Source organism: Mugil cephalus, chromosome 7 (assembly GCF_022458985.1).
Source record: "Mugil cephalus isolate CIBA_MC_2020 chromosome 7, CIBA_Mcephalus_1.1, whole genome shotgun sequence".
In the NCBI taxonomy this organism is placed as follows: domain Eukaryota; kingdom Metazoa; phylum Chordata; class Actinopteri; order Mugiliformes; family Mugilidae; genus Mugil; species Mugil cephalus.
Genome location: NC_061776.1, coordinates 6,652,289 through 6,671,904, shown reverse-complemented (window position 1 = coordinate 6,671,904; position 19,616 = coordinate 6,652,289). Strand labels below are relative to the sequence as shown.

General features: G+C 40.2%; 1 protein-coding gene across 2 annotated transcripts in view; it reads left to right on the top strand.

Annotated features, from left to right (window-relative positions):
- Positions 1 to 19,616, top strand: part of LOC125011413 (contactin-associated protein-like 4) — a 117,148-nt gene that overhangs the window by 95,990 nt on the left and 1,542 nt on the right. The window contains exons 18-23 of one of the 2 annotated variants that reach the window (XM_047590624.1): positions 7,117 to 7,356; positions 8,665 to 8,889; positions 10,015 to 10,148; positions 12,872 to 12,959; positions 15,698 to 15,916; positions 18,475 to 18,546. In XM_047590624.1, coding sequence (XP_047446580.1) covers positions 7,117 to 7,356; positions 8,665 to 8,889; positions 10,015 to 10,148; positions 12,872 to 12,959; positions 15,698 to 15,916; positions 18,475 to 18,546 — 978 coding nt within the window. The remainder of the gene's footprint in view (positions 1 to 7,116; positions 7,357 to 8,664; positions 8,890 to 10,014; positions 10,149 to 12,871; positions 12,960 to 15,697; positions 15,917 to 18,474; positions 18,547 to 19,616) is intronic. The other variant, XM_047590625.1, reaches the window with a different exon arrangement.

The following is a 19,616-nucleotide window of genomic DNA, read 5'->3' as shown; positions in this document are numbered from 1 at the left end:
GTTGTGGAGCATGCGCGCATACATTGTCCAGTTAAAGTCCAGTTACATACATGCCAGAGAAAATCAATTTCCAGTCACGTTATCTGGGTGTCTTAATCGGATAAGGAGAGTTGTCCAGTTAAAGTCAGATTAAGGCAATAACTTGTTTATTTCCTGTGCGTGTAAATGTACTGATGGACAACATGCCAAAGTGTCTGACAATAAACACAGAGTTGACACAGTGCTTCGAGTATCGATAGGTAGAAAACTGGCCTCCAAATTCACTAGATCCCAAACTACCCAATATTAGGAAGGTGGTCATAATGTTATGCCTGATCTGACATTAGATAGTAGAACATTTAGACAGACGCTTTTAAAATAGTTATTTTATAAATATTACACCTTTACTGATCAAATGGTTTCTCGTGTTAATGTGACATTTACCTGCAGAAATAAAAAAAAACATTTCTCAGTTGAGCTAAAGTTTCCAGATCAGATCTCGGTCCTGCTCCTCTGTTATCGGTTAAATCCTGTCGCCTGCTGTGTGGAAGGTGCTGAGTCAGCTCCTGTTTTACAGCCCTGCATCAATACAAACCCCTTGTTCACTGGATCCAAAGACCAGTCCTGCATTCAGTCACAACAAAAGCGACACCCCGTGAAAAAAACGAAAAATACTGTAGAACAAAGTGCTAAACTGTTTTGGGCCAAACGCCGTCTCCTCCTCCTCATCTCTGTTGAGTGTAAATGTGCTGAGACGATGGTTTCTGACCACTGAACGATCATGTTCAATAAGCGACCGCGCAGCACGGAGCAGTGATTATATATCGGGTAAGGTGTGATTTTTTTGCAGCGCGGGTCTTTAAATAATCTGTAAATGAGTCTGAAAGCTGTTCATTAGGAACTAACGTCATTAACCAGCTTCATCAACTCTTTGTATCGGTTCAAGTTAAATTTCCGTTTGACCTCTGAGCCTTTCTGAAGAAGTTACAGGGAGAAAATGTTTGATCGGGGCTTTTATATCTTCCTAGAAGGAGTCACTTCATATTAGTGAACACGGAGTGGAGAGAGAACAAACATTAAGTTGTAGCAGAAGCAGGAAAATCAACTTGAGTAAGGATTAGTTAAGGATTAGGAAGAAGGAGAGCCTGCAGAACAGAAGTCGAATATTTAAAAGCAATAATACTTTAGAAGCAACTCTGGTTTTGCTTGAATTTCATTAGTATTTTAACTGCAAATCAGGCTTCTCATGAATATTTACGTCACTGCGACAAAATAAATTACATTTTTATTGAGTAACTTAATCTACAATTTTCTTTTTCAGGTTAAAAAAAAAAAGTTTCCCATTTATTTTATAAGAGATGTTTTTTCTACTTGTGTTCTTTCCGGGCTGGTTGGTAATATTTATTAATATTATTATTTTCCAGATTTATTCCGAACTAAACAGAGGGGATTTTTCATATATTGGCCAGAGCCTGATTTATGTATTTATTTATATATTTATTTTCTCTGACAGTATTTTGTGATTTATGAAGTGATGAAAAGAGATCCCCTCCATAAATACCTGTAAATCTAGTATGTTAACAAAGTGAAACAAGAATTTTGAACCTCACTTTAGCCATTATTCACATTTCTGTTCTGGAAATACATGCAAATTAGTGCATATTTAAGTAGATAACTCCTCATTTGCATATTTAAATATTAATTCATAGAAAACTTGTGGGTAATTTATGTGAGTAATCAACAGGAGAAGTTTCATGGTGATATCTATTAGTTAAAAATTTTCACCTGTAGTGACTAATGACTGAGCGTTGGTCTAATAAAGTTGTTCCATCCACTATTACAGTTGCTGCTGACCTTTCTTAAATAATTACACAAAAAAAATCTATTATTCAACAGTTTTTACCAGGTGATTATTCTTCTGCACGACTAGTAAAAATCTCTGCATGTGTAAAACTAATTAAATGTGGGAAGCTGCAGCAGGATCTGTCTGGGATTCAGTTTCTTAACCGCGCGCAGTTTGTTAAACTGTTCCTCCCTGCAGTGCGTTAGACAAAATATAGAGTTATTTGACTTCACAAGCCTCGCCAGGGGCGCATTTAAACTTACAAACAGTTTTACCACGTGAATTGCATTTACAAGACCTGATTTGTTTGAATTATCAGCTGCTGCTACAGATTCATAAACCACTTGTCATCGTTGGCTGTGTTTATGTGTCGTAATCCTGCCTCGCTTTATAAGCCAGTGAATTCCATTGTTTTGATTAATAAGCCGTGTTATTGGCTCGCCTGGATTTATAATCCGTTTGCATTGTAGGTGCTAGAAAACCCAGATGCAGCATTTTTACGTGAGCTCAGCAGTGAATGTAGAAAATCCTTTGTGGAGGTTTATGAGCAATCGTTTATCTTTGTTCATAGAGTTGGGGTTTTGTGTATTTGTGTTCTTTCCATCCATTCTCCTCTGCTCAATGTTATTTATCAGAATCAGAATCAGATAAATAACATCGACCATCTTGTGACAATTCATTGTTTCTGCTGGGAAACTTTTGGACCTGGGATTCATTCATGTGGATGTTACTTAGACATGTAACACTAACAACATCCTGTTACCAGACACCTCAGAAGGTCCATGTCCATTCTCTGAGGCACAAGTGAAACCTACACACTAGGTCATAATGTTATGGCTGATTGATGTTATTCTAATGTTCTTAATTCTTTATCTTACATTAATTGCACCAACTTCCAAGACAAATTACTTGTACATGTGAACATACATGCAGATAATTACAATTTTGGTTCAGATTCAACTACATTATGTCACATTTTATTTCAGTGTTTGCTGATTTAGCCACTGGAAAATAAAACGTATGTATACTTTCCTTTCAATACTTTTTCACAATATTGCACCATTTTATCAAAGATGATAAATAATGACCTACAACTGTCCAAACTTTGAATTTGCTGCTCATTGTCAGGTAATTTATTGACTAGTGAATAACTTAAAAAGTCTATTATTAAGATTTAAACTTCACAAGTTCTTCATATCTCAGGGGAATACTCAACAAATGTGAATAATTTATGGGTTAGCTGGTGTATTATCGATACAGACTGATGCACGGATCAGTTCTTCTCCTGCGTGCGGCATCAAGTCTTTGAAGGTTGTTTGATCTCCGTCTCTCAGGCCTCACAGATCAGACCCCTCTGTGCGTTTTCAGACAATGTCCTCATTTCATGTTTGTTCACAGATGAGGCTAGCTCAGTCTCACGTCTGCGTCTTGAATTCTTCACGTTTTGAGCTTTTGAGGTTTCCATCTGCATCTCCTCGTGGAGCTCTTTGATCTTTATTCCACTGATTTGTTTCTAATCGCTGTCACGTGGTCTCATATGTGCAGTAACTCTCACCTGGAGGGATCGAAATTGTCTTGTTAGCGATGATGCACTTTTTGACGGATATGAGGTTGAAACTCTCTTCGACGTCCTATTGATGGCTGCGCTGCTTCGGTCAGAGGTGGAGTTTACCTGCATTTGGATACTTTGATGTTTGCTTTGATCCCCACTTCACAAGTCCCTCATTATGCTGGCTCTAAGTGTTTTCTTTAAGCAGCGCTTCCATTTGATGTGGAGCAAACTGTAATCCTTGTTGGAGCTGAAGTCATACAGAAGGACGTATCCTTCCCTGGTAGGAGGGTTTGTTCTCTAATAACCTTGTCCTGCTGCTGCTGCTGCTGCTTTGTTGCTTTGATCAGAGGGGTGTTCCTCAGGGATATGTCCTCGGCCCCTGCCATAATCCCCTATTTAACAGTTATGGTACATGCTTACATTAACACCTTTCTAATGGTACTTAAGGGGGCTGACCTTCTGGAGTTTTTAAGATATTATGAAACACTTCTAAGGTTTGGAGGTGCATCGAACGTCTCTGCTCGTATACACTATGAAATATGTAGGACCATGTTGGAAGATATCTGGTCCATTGATTGAAAATAAAGTAAAGCATAAAGGAATAGCTGAGAACTGTGGCTGCAATTTGGTGAGAGACATCCCATCGTTTTTTTAGTTATAAACCCTTTTTCATTCTGTCATATTGTATTTTGTACTTTTTCTGTTTCATTTGTTATAATCCACCACTTATTTGCATTTGAGTCAGTTTCACTTCCTTCAATTTTGTGTCAGACTCTTGTGCATTTATCCAGTTGTGGATACCTGCAAGGCCTAAAACTTATCTGAATAACAAGACTTGGTTAAAATTTTCCATGAACACCTATTAAATAATTCCTCCACACCTTCCATGGCTGAATGAGGAGAAGAAATGGATTTGGTTGAGAATTTACTGTAAAGGCCATTTTCAAGACGGACTTTTCAAGAAAAGCTGGACATCGTTAAGAAAGGTCGGGCGACTCAGAAGTTACAGAAAAGGATTTGTCAGCCACTTCCAGTCCACTAACTAGGAGCAGTACATCCAGCTCACAGGCTCAGGGGAGAACTCTAAATTATTGGGTCGACATTGACACTTCTGCTGCATTTGATGTATGTGACTGTGGTGGCTGCACTGAGGGAGAGGAGGCCTGTTGTCTGTGTTTTGAATTGGTCTTGCATTAGTAATGGCATTCATCTCACTGTATGAGACACCTGGCTGTGATGCAACGTCCTGTTTTGTTGATTCATATGATGTTGATGGTTTCTATAGCGGTGTCATAACAGTCATATTAAAAGGCGGTGTTTCCCCTGGGTTTATGACACCACATTGGCTGCAGTAGTCTGGTTTTATTTAATCTGGTTTTATTCTGTCATTCTGGCCATAGACATAGACATATATGTTCAGTAGTAGCCAGGTTTACATGGAGACTTTTTTCCTCATTCCGAAGGTTTCAGGTCGACTGTTTACATGTGAGGTGATCAATTGTGATTTGATGTTTACATTCATCTCTAATGAAAACATCACATGACTGATTAAAGATGGAGATCTCTCGTCTAATAAGCAGTAGTTAGTATTGTTTTTTACACTTTTATTCGTAAAGTTAAACAGTTTGATTCAGGCTCATATCCACTTTTTTTATTGTGTTAGCCTTATAGTAGCCAGTCTTCAAGGTTTTCCAGCGGTTCTGAATTTGTTCCACGCTTCAGTCTGTCTGAGCTTCAATTAAATTTTAATGGACCTCTTTAAACAGTTTTGTATTTATATATTGTTTTTCTGCCGTCTATGTGATAATGTCTAGTTCTAGAGTTGTTATTTAAAACAAGCTCTCACTTGAACGTCACTGCCCATGTATGTCAAGACTGACTTCATTCAGATTCACAGTTTACATGACTATCAATCGGTTTGGGAAAAGGAATATTTTACCCCTGTGTGGTTTGGGCCTGTTTATTCCGATAGAAGTGTTTATATAGAGCATTTTCATTCAGTTTGGGCTTCTAAATTGATTGTTATCGGAATATTTGGCTCCATATAAACCCGGCTTATGATTCTGGCTTTAGGTTTGTGTCATTTGTTTGGGTGTACATCGGTGCGGAGCTCCGTCCATCCTAAAACAGAAAGTAAAGTGGAGATACATGACAATGAAGAAAATGAAATGAAGTAGTAATGAAGCAGAAACATCATTATTTATTAGATGTGTTCTATAGAAAAAGTGACTTCCAGGGGGGCGCAGGGTCCCATTGGGTGGGGGGGCGGTTGTTTGTATAAAGATGGAGGACATTCAAGGCCTAGGTGAAAAAAGCACGGCATGTCGCTGCATTTATCAATACTAAGAACACAAATACGGTACATACCTCCTCAATAAAGCAAGAGCACTTGGTCTGATACGTTCTTTGTCTTGAAACTGTACTTAGACAGTGACTGTTCAAGAACATACGAACAGCATGATTCATAAACACCCATAGTCTACACCTTCATTCATTAGTTTCGCTTGTGTCTAGTTCCAACTGTGCACATATAGTCTTACCTGTTCTGCCTTAGTTCCTTTGATTCTGCAGCACATTTAGTTCACATAAAATTGACTTTTCAATTTTTTATTTCCTCCTCTGTTCCTGTGCATGCCTTGCATTTTGGTCCTGATTTGTGATTAAAAAAAGAAAAGAAAATCACTCTCACTCTGTGGCTCAACTTTTTGATGAATTCTCAACCAATTTTAGTTGGAATTTAGCAGATCGGCCTTTGTCACATCAGAATAAAAGGCAGAGGATGAATCAATTGGGACAATAACTCGAGTTAATTGGCTTCATTGTACATTGCTGTATTTCTTACTGGGGTTAGGGAGGTGAACAAGTAGCTCCCCACTACTTATTTTAAACTGAAAGCTACTTGGATGTAGTAGTTGTGTGTTGTTTTACTTTTGTTTTTGGATTTACCATCACCTGGTTGACTGAGAATCTTCACAGAGAATTTTAAATGTTGAGCCAAGATTTTTTGGTAGAAATGATGAGGGACTCTTGAACTTGTGCCGGAGGAAGTATCGAGGCCAGTTTGTTATCCTGTGTTGCTTTGCCGGTTCGATATTTCATACGAGTCGTATCCGAGCCGAGACAGGATGCCTGGAGAGAGCGAGTATAACAGCGCTCGGTGATTTATTGGTGTGAAAACCTGCTGCTGAACAATAGGAAGTTGTCAGCTTCAGACTCGAAGAGCAAAGAGCTGCTGAGTCGGTGTCTAGGCCAACAATGAGAGGTTCCGTGTGTGATCTCCGCAGAAACAGAGGAGGTGTCGTGTTTGAACAATGAGAACAATCGGCGAGCATCTCACAGTGAGTGTACACTAGAGAGTTTAAACTTTAATAGCTCGAGAACACTGAAGTGAGCTTATGCAGAATTTGTGGAGACAGGCGGATGGAAGAAGATGAAAGTCTTGTCCTTCCACCTACAGCTTGTCGCCTCGTTGCCGTTTCATCGTCGTGTCGTTTCATGAGAGCAGCGTTGACAGTTTGGAGCTTCTTGGGGAGAAGAGGCGACATGTGGATCTGATGTAGATGATACAGGCCTGCAAAAACAGAAATACATAAAAGGCTGAGACAAATTGTTTAAAATCTGAATGTTCAAGCTCTAATTTAGCTGAAAACTCAATCCATGCTCACTTCAGTTTGGTCTTCACACTCTGGCTTTAGTTTATTAGCAGAGTGTGTGACATTTTATGGTGTTTTTCTGTTCTTAGGAGGCACAGCGTCCAGACAAAAGGGCTTCAGAGGCTGCATTCGCTCCCTGCAGCTCAACGGCGTCACCCTGGACCTGGAGGAGAGGGCGAGGATCACACCCGGGGTTCGGCCCGGCTGCCCGGGTCACTGCAGCAGCTACGGGTCGCTCTGCCAGAACCAGGGCCGCTGTGTGGAGAAAGAGAACGGCTTCCAGTGCGACTGCAGCCAGTCGGCGTACACCGGGGTCTTCTGCCAAACAGGTACAGATACGGGAGGACGGTTTGTAGCTCATCCAGGGCCACGCAAAAACAATGATCTTATCACTCAGTGACAGTATAATACACTATCCGTCAAATGTATTAGAACAGCATCGGTATCTTCTGGTATAGTTGGTCAGAGCTTCATCCTACAGCAAGATAATGAGCCACAACTTTAGTCCAAGCTAAACCAGAACTACCTCAGGATAGAAACAACATGGAGTGGACCATGGCTCAGTCTCTAGACTTTAACCCGATGGAGCTGGTTTGTGATGAACTGGACAGAAGAGTGAAAGCAAAGCTCCCTACACACAACTGACACACATTTCTGGGAACTTCTGCAACAAAGTTGGGAAGAAATCTCTGAAAAATATTTAATTTCCATTTTAGAAAGAGTGTGTTCACATGTTAAATCGAAGTCCAAAGTTATATGGTTATATGTTTTTTTGGTCTATGCTATAATTTCAGAGTGAAATGAGACATTAAACTGCATCGTTTCAATAAAATAAAGAAAGAAATATCAGAGTGTTCTAATACTTTTGACCAGTAGTATAAATACCACATTAAAGCCAAGCATACGTTAGTCAGGGATTCTGCTAGCACATGGGCTAACGCGGTGTCTAGCTTGAGACAAACCAAGAGAAAGACAAGCTGGCAATGCTGGCTGTAAATATGAGGGACATAGGGACACTTTAATGTGGACAAATGATGTTAAAAAAAATATATAAAAAGTTGTTTCGAGTTGTTTTGTTAAAACAATAAATATATTAAGTGCAGATATATTTCCTTCTTTCTGGAGTCTGTTGAATGAATGATATTTATTTGCGATTACCGTAATCGAAATTAATCAACAGCAACCCTGATTAAAAGTTTTAATATATATTAAAAATATACCTCTGTGCACAAACAGATGGTCCACAACAACAGAAATAAATTCAGCCTGGCTGTCAACATAGTTGTTAAGCATGTTCAAGCATTGTTCTGGAAAAAAAAAAAGTACATAAAAAGTCTACATGTCAGGGAAAATCCATTTCCAATCGCATTATCTGGCTGTTTTAATCAAAAAGAGAACTCCGATCTTTGCCGGAGTGACGTGTTTACATGTACTTAAGTTGTCCGGTTAAAGTTGGATTAAGGTAGTAATTTGTTTTTTCATGTAAACGCATGTAAACGTACTGAGAGTGTAGAGCTCCAATTGATCTGCACATGTGCAACACTAACTTTTTTCCACCATAACGGCTAAAAGTCTGCACACATGAGCATCAAACTGTTTATATTCTTTAAAAGAAAGAACTCCTCCCCTTCTTCCAGAGGTGTCGGCCATCTTCAAGTCGGGAACGTCCGTCAGCTACACCTTCAAGGAGCCGTACGAGCTGAGCAGGAACAGCAGTGCCCTGCCGTCCTCCATCTACTCCGACATGACGCTGCGAGGAGAGAACGTCTCCCTGAGCTTCAGGACCAACCAGAGTCCGGCTCTGCTGCTCTACGTCAGCTCCTACTACAGAGAGTACCTGGCCCTGCTCATCAACAAGCACGGTGATTCCTTTTTAGATGCTCTCAAGTTTCTCCTCCTTTTCTCACCTTCTAAACAACATTACTCACATCGTGTTTTTGTCCTTCCCGAACTTTAATTACTCCTTTTTCTCATGCTTTTCTTCTCTCTAGCAGTCTCATTGTCATCTTCTATAATTACATTTTTTGTTTTTCTCTTCTCCCCTCTCCATTCCTAACGTCTTCTCCCGTTGTCAGCCTCCTCTCCTCAGAATCTGTCAGACCTCCCTCCTCTTTCCGGTTCACCTCAGCTATTTTGTTTTGCTCTGTCTAATGACCGAGGCGAGCGTCGCTGCGGGAATGAAAATGTTGCCGCTAATGGTCACTGCTCTGCTGAATAAAACCGCTAAAAACTCTCTGATGTGTTTTCCCAAACTCCAGCGCCGTGTTGTGACTCGTGAGCTTTTAAAAAGCCGAGACAATTTTGAACCCGGAGAATTACATTTTCCAACATCCAGGAGCCGAGTAAAAATTGTCACTTTGCTCCGAAGATGAGCCCTAAATGGATTTGTTTCTGGTGTTAATGACTCAGAGGAAGCTGATGGACAGCGGGGCATTAAGCCGGCGTGCTGACCGTAAACGCGTCGTCAGGTAAACGCTCTTAAAAACGTGGCGCCCCATTAAACCCCCTGAGAGCTTTCTGTTGCTTGCACTAAGACGTCTATTTTCATTTTACCCTCGGCTGCAGTTACACCTCCTCAGCCCACAACGTCTCTCTCCGTAAGGCGTCTTATAAACGGCGCATCTATTAACCGAGAAGTAGCTGGAAGTCTTCAATAATTCCCTCACATTTTTGTCTTCACCTCTGGCGGAAAAAAAAACAACTGTAATTGTAATATTATGTAATATTTCTTACGTGATTCACAGATGCACTTAATACACTTAGAGTAGCAGAATATTTTATCCTCTGTAATATATAAATCTTAATTAATTGAGCCACTTTGAGATGTTCAGATTTATATTTGAAGGATTATATTCTGCCCCAAGATCCTGGGATGTAACAGCTGAAATCCTTCCTTCTGAACGTTTGATCCGTCTTAGCGAGATCTAAATGTAACACCCCGGTTTGATGATTGTGTGTGTGTGTGTGTGTGTGTGTTTTGTGTGAAGATAAGCTGGAGGTGAGATACAAGCTGGACAGCAGCAGAGATGTGGAGGTGTTGCGTAGCGGCGTGAGCAGCTTGGCCGACGGGCAGCTGCACGGCGTTACCGTCAGGAGGCTGGCGGACTCCGTGTCCCTGCAGGTAAAACCGGGTTTAATGCCTCGTGGTCAACAATGAATCAAGACATCACACAAACATGAATTATTTACATTTTTTTTTTACAGTAAATGATGGATTGTATGAAGAGTTTTCTGGTCGATTATCTGCTCAGGACGTGTTTTTAAGTCACTGGTTACGCTTCTCATCCTCCACCTGTCACCTACTATGTCTTTATATGTCTATATATAAAACACACATGCTTTATCCAGATGTGTGATTTATCTTCTTGCTCCTGCAGCTCTTTCCTCCTCCCTCTTTTTCTGTTTTCAGTTCAAGGTTTCTTCCCTGTTTTTCTTTAAATTATTATTATTACTTTGCCACCGTTGCCGTGGTTCTGTCTCTGAGCGTCTCAGGCTGAAGGTTCTGCAAAATTATCATCATTTCTGATAAACAAATCTTTTCAACATATGTCTGACTGAGTGTATATCTGCCTACAGCAGGCGACCTGAACCACGTCTGTGTTCTTTCGTTTTTTTGTTTTTTTACTTGCTAATTCATGCATTACATGTTCTCATTTTGTAAAACCACAGCTGCTGTGTGTCCAGCCAGTGTAGACAAGGTGTGAAGGTGCTTAACATGAACTTCATCCCCCATGTTTTCCAATGAGGCCCGTCTCTCAAGGACGAATACTATAACACAACCAGTCCCTGTGTGTACCGGAGTGTAGGATTGTGATATTTCTATTGGGGATAAAGCCCCAGTCAGCGCTTTAGTCTCAGTGCAGCCACTGCAGCTACGGCAGGGCAGCAGGGACAAACCACGCATTAAAACAGCCACAGATGAAATATGAAGAGTCTTAATCGTATCTGGATCTCCTATCTTGTTAACAACGGCCTCAGATGATGTATGAGGTATGTTTTATCTAAGCAGGAGCGAGCAGAGTCTGTAAAATTATCAACAGCGTGAGATAAATAACAAGGTGACCTCGTCCTGCATGGGCGCCGCCTCCTGATTCACTGCGCTCAGAGGCTCCAGTGAAATATGAGGCGCCCCTCGTCTTATCGGTTCCCAACGCACTGAATTTTTGTGTCTTCAGCTGTGTGCGATACAGGAGGCACGAGGCGGCTGGTTCAGGTGTCTCCATGTCTACTTAAGACGCATTTACACCAGATTTGAGAGGTTTTTGCCCTCAGAACCTTAATTCTAATGTTTGGGCTGATCCTAATTGGATGATGCTTAGGCCTCAGGGTCCCTGTATGTTTTGGTCATTGGATATTAAAAAACAGAAAATAAGCAGTGATTTGATTTTCATTTTAAAATATTAAATTTTAAATTTAAATTCAAGGCATTGTTCTTTATAAACAAAAACGGTCATTTTTTTCATTTCTGCTTCTAAAAACAAATAAATAAAATCGCTAAAAGACAGAAACAAAAAAAAGTGCCTGTTTTTTTTTATATTGTGCGACCGTAGAGTTGTCGCTTTCAAAGTAAGAGCACGTGTGAGGCCGGCGCTGTGTAACAGAAGCTGATGGACATGGATCAGTACGTTGTTTTTCGAATCAGTAAAGGAGTCTCAGGGAAGAGGACGTGACTGAAAAACTAAAAATAACTACATATAATCAGGAAATAAGTAGCTACTAGCGAACATTACTCTGATACGCTGCAGAGATTTCTGCAGATGAAAAGCCTTGTTGTGCCACGTCAAAAATCACGTTAGAGTAAAACTTCCAAAGACACTTCAGTCTGAACTAGCTAAAAACAACAGGTACAATATAATACCACCGTCCTCATACGTGCTCTTACTTTGAAAACGACAACTTCCTGTTGCACAATATGAAAAAAAATGGGTGATTTTTTTTGTTTATGTCGTCCAATTATTTTATTTTTAGATGCAGAAAATGAAAATTGGATGTTGTTTCTCGACCCTGACAAAGAAAAATACCTTGAAATTTTTTGATTTTAAAAATTAAAATCAAATAACCGCTCACCTTTTGTTTTTTCATATGTTTTTCTGAGCAGAAAATCAAATGACCAAAACATACACAGACCCGTCGGCCACCGATCTGTGGCCCCACAGCTGTGATTCCTTCACAGTGTGATATGGGTCAGTACATGTAAACCGGGACTCTCGTCTCCATGCCAACACGTTTTATCTTTGACTCTCGGTTCACGGCGGTAGGTAGGGACGGGTGATATGGGCTTAAAATAAAAATAATAATAATTATCCCAATAAATTTTGCCATTCTAATGATAACTATAAAAATCATGATAATAAATATTATAAATCCACTAACTTCAGAGGATACTTCTTTTTATATATATTTATATATATATATATATATATATTGGGTTTTTTAGTCTTTAATGAAAGTGATAGTGAAGAATGACAGGAAATCAGGAGGCAAGATCAGTTATGTTTTGAAGTTTTGAGATTCCTGATTCAGTATTGAATAGAAATACATTTTTACTCTTTACTTGTGGTTAATTAAAAAATAAAAAATAAAAACTCTCTCCTGATGTGTATTTTCTGGACTCATGACGGGTCTTGTTTTGTTTTATTCAATTATTTATTTGAATTTGTGACAAAATGGAAATTGCATTTTATTTTAAATATTATACAACAGGATGGTGCCTGACTTGGCCGACATCAATTAACCTCAATAAACTGACCTTTGACTCATTGACAAATGTCTACAAGAGGCCAAAGTCACCAATTAAACAAAACAAAAACACAATCCTTCCATAATAAATGTATGTTCTTTCAGATTGACCAGAATGTCAGAGAAGACTTCAACCTGACGTCTGATGGGGAGTTCAACGCCGTCAAGTCTCTGGTTCTGGGTGGAGCTCAGGGTGAGTGAGGAGGAGGTGAAAGGAGGAGGTGAAGCTCTTGTAGTTAAACAGCGTCTCATTTGAATAACAGCTCTGAGCCGTTCGGCCTCGTTCGACCCTGAGCGAAGCAAAGAGGAGAGAAATACACGTGGCTCCATCTGTTCCCACTGATTATGCAGATTATCTGGAGAAGGTTCCTCCACCCTCGTGTTTTTATTGATGCTTCTCAGAGTTCAGGCTCAGGAGCCCGAGGGTCATGATCACATCTCTCATTTTAATAGATGTAGAAATGATTCGACATCTGGATCAAATTCAAAGAGTTTTTTTTTTTCCCCTGGGAAGGCACCGACACTGATCAGCCACAACATTATGACCACTGACGGGATAGTTAAATGAGATTTAAACCATCTTTTGGAAACTTTTGGATCTGATATTCATTCATGTAGATGTTACTTAGACATGTAGCACCCACCTAGACCAGACCAGACCAGACCAGACACCCCCCACCCCATAGCGACACACAGCCATCCCCAGTAGGATGCAACCTGACACAGACACAAAAACAGTTTAGGAACAATTAAAAAAAAACTTGATAAACAGCACAAAGTGTTGACTTGGGCTCCAAATTCTGATCTACAGAGGCAGCCTCCCCTCAACCCATAGCCCCCCCTCTAACAGCGTCCTGTCACCAGATGCCACAGGACACACATCATTAGAAAGGTGGTGCGATGCAACGTGAGCATGAACATGAACTAATCTGAACTTTGAGGTGATGTGATAGACGCAACAAACAACCACCAATGACTTTGGTTCCCACCAAGTTCACTGCTGATGGCAGGTGAACACAGGGAGTCATGATGGAGTTAACAACAAGAAGAAGAGGAGTTCTGGTTGTTTCATTTAGAAAGGAAATATACGAGAAGGTTATCTAGGAACGTCCAGAGGCAAATGACCGAGAAGAGATCACTTTATATGTGAACGGGGCTTTAGATCTTCTCTCTGTGGTGACGTAAAGCTCCATTCTGTTGTCACCATCTGATTGTTTTTTAACCCTGGCTTGTGATCATGTGATCAGTCTTCTCCTCCGTCAAACCACACGAGAAGGAGTCAGATTATGATCAGAGAAGCAGCAGGAAGGAGAATTTTCCGTCGCTCCCCTCGTGGCCGGTCATCCATCAGCCTAACTAATGAACTCCTGAGGAAAACACAGGGAGGCTGAGAGTGAAGAGTGTATCAGCTGCAGTCGTGTTTCCTGCTGCTCTCATCAACATGCAGATGTGTCCCGGTGAAACGGCGGTCACCTCTCCGTCATCTGAACACCGACACTGACGCAGCTGCTTACAGTCGACTCTCACAGCTGCTGTTTACGCCGCTGTGAACGACGAAGGATTTAAATCAATAAAGCGGACAGATAGATTTGGAGCGGGCACATCTGTCCAGTGGAGCGACGGATTCAGCCTGTAAAGCTCCACAATTGTCACGTTTTCTGCTGTATTGAGCGTGAGGCTTTGTGCTTTGACTAATTAGAATCAATGAGCCGCCGCTGATAACAGGGTGAAGTGAAGCGCGATCAAAGAACCTGTCGATGTGTGTCCGTTAGGTTATTGGGTCAAACCTGCTGCTGCTGGCCAGTCTGAAAACTAGAGGTTAAAAGTTTGAGCTAATCTAAGCTCCAAAAACCAAACCATAAATATTACATTTCTTCGTGCTGGTAGTTCAAAGATAAATGGTTGATTCTCCGGTCATCCACAAAATCGAAGCTGGATCAAAAGGCATCTGGACTTGTCGGGTTTCTTGTAAACATTTCATCCAAGTAGCTGCTTCCGTCCTAATGGTGCGTTCACACTACAAGCGACAAAAGCTACAACTCTGTCAGTGTCAGTGACACCTACGCACCAATATTAGGGCCACACATTAGAGAAAAAAAAAAGAGAGATGGTAGATTTGTTTTCTTCATGCACTTGAACCAAAAAAAGTTGTAATGTTGAGAAAAAAGTCGACCTTTTGAGACTAAAACGACCAGCGACCTGTGTGCAGACAGTTCACTGAAGTGGTGAAACTATAGACCCCTTCATGGCCTTTGTCACGAGGCAAAACAGGGAACACTATCACTTTCAACCATGAAAATGTCGTCATGCTGTGTTTTTGGGGTCAAAACTAAAAAAATCTAAGTCTTATCACATACCAGCCACTTTGGTTTGACTTTGGTGATTAAAAGAAAGGTTTGGAGTGAGACAATCATCAACAACACCCACACTTCACATCAGATAAGATTAATATCTAATACATCATCAGTTATGAGTTAGACTAAATTGTGAAATTGTGCCTCCAGTTAAGCCCCGCCCCTCAAAAAACATCACATTGTTTACAAACCGTGAAGGGCTCCATACTTAGGACTCAGCTTTAGCAACAAAGAAGTCCTTCCTCTTTTAGCTCACAAACACAGTGAAGGTTTTTATGCTAGATTTGTGTGCTTCTGTGTCGGCTCAGCACCAGAAGTGTTGCGATTGCTCCAGAACGTATTTATATATTCATATCTTTCAGGAACCAGCGCAACACATCTGTCTCTTTCATCCTCCGACCAACCGTCCACCCAGACGTCTTCTCTCTTTTTCTCTCGTTTTGCAGTGATTTCAAAGTCACTGCTGCTCAACATTTTTTAAAGCTCCACTGTCGACATCCGTTGAAGAATTACAAACCAAGTTTTATTTGGCTGCACGAGACAAAACCAACAACAAAGAGTTCTGTTTTATTTCCAGAGTCCGATGACTTGGATTCAGACGTGGCCATGTTGGCGTCTCTGGGTTTTACCGGCTGCCTCTCAGTGGTTCAGTTCAACACCATCAGTCCTCTGAAAGCAGCTCTGCTCCACCGGGACTCCAGCCCCGTCGTCATCACCGGACCTTTAGTCCAGTCCAACTGTGGCTCGGCAGCTTCAGCCAATCCCTACGCAGCCGAGAACACGCACCACCTGTCAGGTAAGAGGTCGGGTGTCAGGTTTAAAGGTTTAAAGGTTTGAAGGAGACTTTCAGCTGTTTAATTCTTCTAATGTGCGGAATTATTTATTTATCCACCGTCTCATGAGTCAGGGTGAGATAACGGTGCAAACTTTCTCTCATTATATGGTATATTCTTTATTCAGGTTTAATTTTCAGTACTTTTATGTCTTCCCACCACAGTACATGGTTATATAACCAATGTTCTTTCAAAGTGTTAATGTTTTTTGTTTCTATGGCCAACAAAAAACTAACTAACTAAACTAAAAATAAAAAATAGACATTTTCAGGGTCTTATGTTCCAATGTTTAACCTAAAGCCAGTCTAAAAAATCTGTTTTGTCTACTGACTTCTACTTTTAACATAACATTAAGAGGACACTGTAACCACACAGGCACTGGATATTGCTATATTTAAATCAGCTTTCAGTTTTTATTCACTTTACGTTTTTTATTTAACCTTTATTTTACCAGGTTAGTCTCACTGAGACATTGAGACCAATGATCTCATTTTCAGGGGAGACATGGCCAAAATAGCAGCAGCATAAAAAGTTACAGACGGGACACAACAAACAACAACAGACCTTGTATCTTCTGTCATGTTTTGCAGCTTCCATCACACGTTGGACTAATCTTGTTGCAAGACAATTCTAACGAGAGGTTGCAAGAAATGGCGTGTATTTAAAAAGTTCATCTTAGGATTTTATGAATAATGTCAATTGATGAAAATAGATTTAAATCAGAAAAACTTTTTGTTTCCTTGCTCGTGTGTACAAGTTCAGATGCTGCAGGAAGGAGCGTGGGGTGGATGGTGGGCACATAAAATACCCAATCGTTCCCGTAAAAGTTCCTGCACGTGGTATTTGTCATTTGTTAGAAAATAAATTAAATATTGAATATTTAATATAGTGAATATTTTACAGTTTAATATCAACATTTTTGAGAATATTAACAAAATCCACATTACACACTAAATACTAAATAAAGTAAATGGCATCATGTTTCCCCTCAGAACCGATTTGTTGTTGCAAATTACTTGTCTACAACTGTATTTACTAGCAGAACAGGTTGTAAACCATTAAGCACACAGAAATCCTGCAGCCAGGATTTATCATTACAGCGCTATACATGGTTCTTCTGGGGGCAATCAAGCTGTCATATAGTCTGCGCTGTGTGCTTTGCAGCTTGGTGGCAGTATGATGTACAGAGGGGGAGGTGGGTCAATTACTGCTCCAGGCCGTGGCTATAAAGTTGTTCTACACATAAAAAAGTAGTAATAATAATAATAAGGAAAGAAAAGTTCAATTTTTCTCGTGGTCAAAATAATTGCCTTGCTCCCCTGATACATCACCGTAGCTCATGCATTAATATTTGTAGACTAAAGTTTTTGTCCTCTCCTTGACCAGTAATTTCTGACCCTTTTAAACAGTCAACATGTACGAGTAGGCTGCAGCTCATTTTTATTTGAACAGGAGCTGTATAGAGGGTATTCAGGAGACGTCACTTTAAGCGAAGTCCACTGATTCCACATGTGGATTAGCAGCATTTTTGAATCATATGCTTTAATAGCGGCTGAATTGTAAAATTAATTTAAAAAAGGTGAAAAGAGAATATTGTCCTCTCCTTCAGCCCAGGATCTTTATACTTTTTGGAAAGGATAGTCCATCTATGCACAAATCACACGACAATTTCTCACGTTTAGGTTACTTATTTGGTACACAGAAAATAGGTATTGATTCAGCGCTGAGACTTATCAGTCTATCCACCTTAAGGGTAGGAGACGACCAAAAGCCACAAATAACGCTCACACAGTGATCTTCTCTTGCTAGGCTCCACCCTTAGAGGGGAGGAACGCTGCCTCTCATGTGTCAGTGAGTTTCCATGTGTAGCCGAAACTAGTCTTCTAGTTTCCAGCGTGTGAAATATTGGGGTGAGATGTATCCTAGTCTGTGAGCAAGCTGCAGCAAAGCGGAAAACAACTCCTTATATGGTGAGATAGCAGAAGTGACATTATTCCTATTTTTCCCAGTGTTATACACAGGCCCAAGGCCAAACTTAACCCTTTAAAATCCTAAACTCCCTAAACCCCTACTCCCTATGTAGGGTTGCACTATAGAGGCAGCTCAATCCCAACAATCCCAACCCCTATATAGGACCCTACATATGAGTTATATGTTTCTGCCACTCAGGGGGCGTGGCCCTGGGCGGCAGTGACGTCAATCCATACCTTCTATTAGTTTACTCATTGATTATGTGGACCCTGTTGATGGGATGAATGACAGCGTGGTGGTGATGAGATAATTAATTCGGACTGGCGGGGGTAGTTTTTCCTTCCGGCCTTGTTCTCCTCTGGTTTAATAGAGTCCTCTATAGTGCTCTAAATGGTGATGGTGCTATTTTCTAAACATCCTTCCTACCTGTTTATTTGCTCATTTCTTTTCCTTTTAATCCTGTTTTCCTCGGCTCGTTTTCTATTTTCACTCGTGTGTGCTTCCCTCTTTTTTCCCCCTGTATCCCTTCTCATCTCTTTCTCTGCTGTAGACCAGTCCGGCTCAGCGGGTTCAGGTCAACCTTTAGTCAATGCCATCAGGACCGACTCGGCTCTTATCGGAGGTACTCCGTCCCTCTGTTTTATTGCTCTGCTTCTGCCTTAAAATATTCTGCATTGATGAGATATTTTGTTGAGTTCCATCAAAAAGTTTAATGCACTTTTGTCATCAGATTTTAAATGAAGATACTTTGAAACTGTTCCTATAAAGTTTGTAGATAGACTTTAAACTGTCTATTAAATCTTTGGGACTCGTGCACAAAAGGACGTCCAGACTAATTAGAGATCTGCTGGAAAGACTTTCTTTTGGAGAAAGTTTCACACGGTTATCTTCAAATGCCCAGAAGTTTTTAAACCAAAGTAATAAAATGCAAAATTGATTTTGGTCATATTTTAGAATTCCAATTAAATGAAACTTTCTCTGGATAAAGAAATGTGTCGACCAGAGGAGTCCAGCTGAGAAATTAAACTCTGTTCGCTGCTTTTTGAAGTTGGACTGACTCAGCCACCAGAGATGGACAGAAGACACGCTGCGAGGCTGTCATAGATTTATAAGTGAATCACAATATGGATTCTTCTTCAGTCCATTGTCGCACCCAATTATACATCACATTAGCTCTTTTACTGCAATCCTAAGCATCAGTACAAAGTTTCTTATGAGGTCAGAGTTTTGTAGAATAATTAACCAGTGCAAACTTTAGCTTTGGCTTCCCTCTATGGAAGGAGGAATAGAAACCAACCAGCCAACGTTTTAGTTACGGTGTTTAGCCATTTAGCAGTTTGCTAATGAAAAAGAGTCTTATTTACTTGTGTCAACTTTTATAAAGGAAAATTAAAGAATGTGCTTAGCTTGACTTAGCACAGTTAGCTGATTAGCTTTGCCAAAAGGAAAAAAGGAAATAAAATGTATTTATTTATTGTGTTAGCTACCACACTACACAATTATACAAGAGTCTAAGAGTCAACATGGCTTTTGATTAAAAAAAAAAACTCTTATGTTTAATTACATTTTTATTAACTGAGATGTTGATGAGACTATACAAACATGAAATATCCCTTCCAAGTACATTTAACAGGGATATTTAAAAAAAAGCAAAATGATCTGATGCTACTTTCTCAAGGTTCTTTTAAAGTA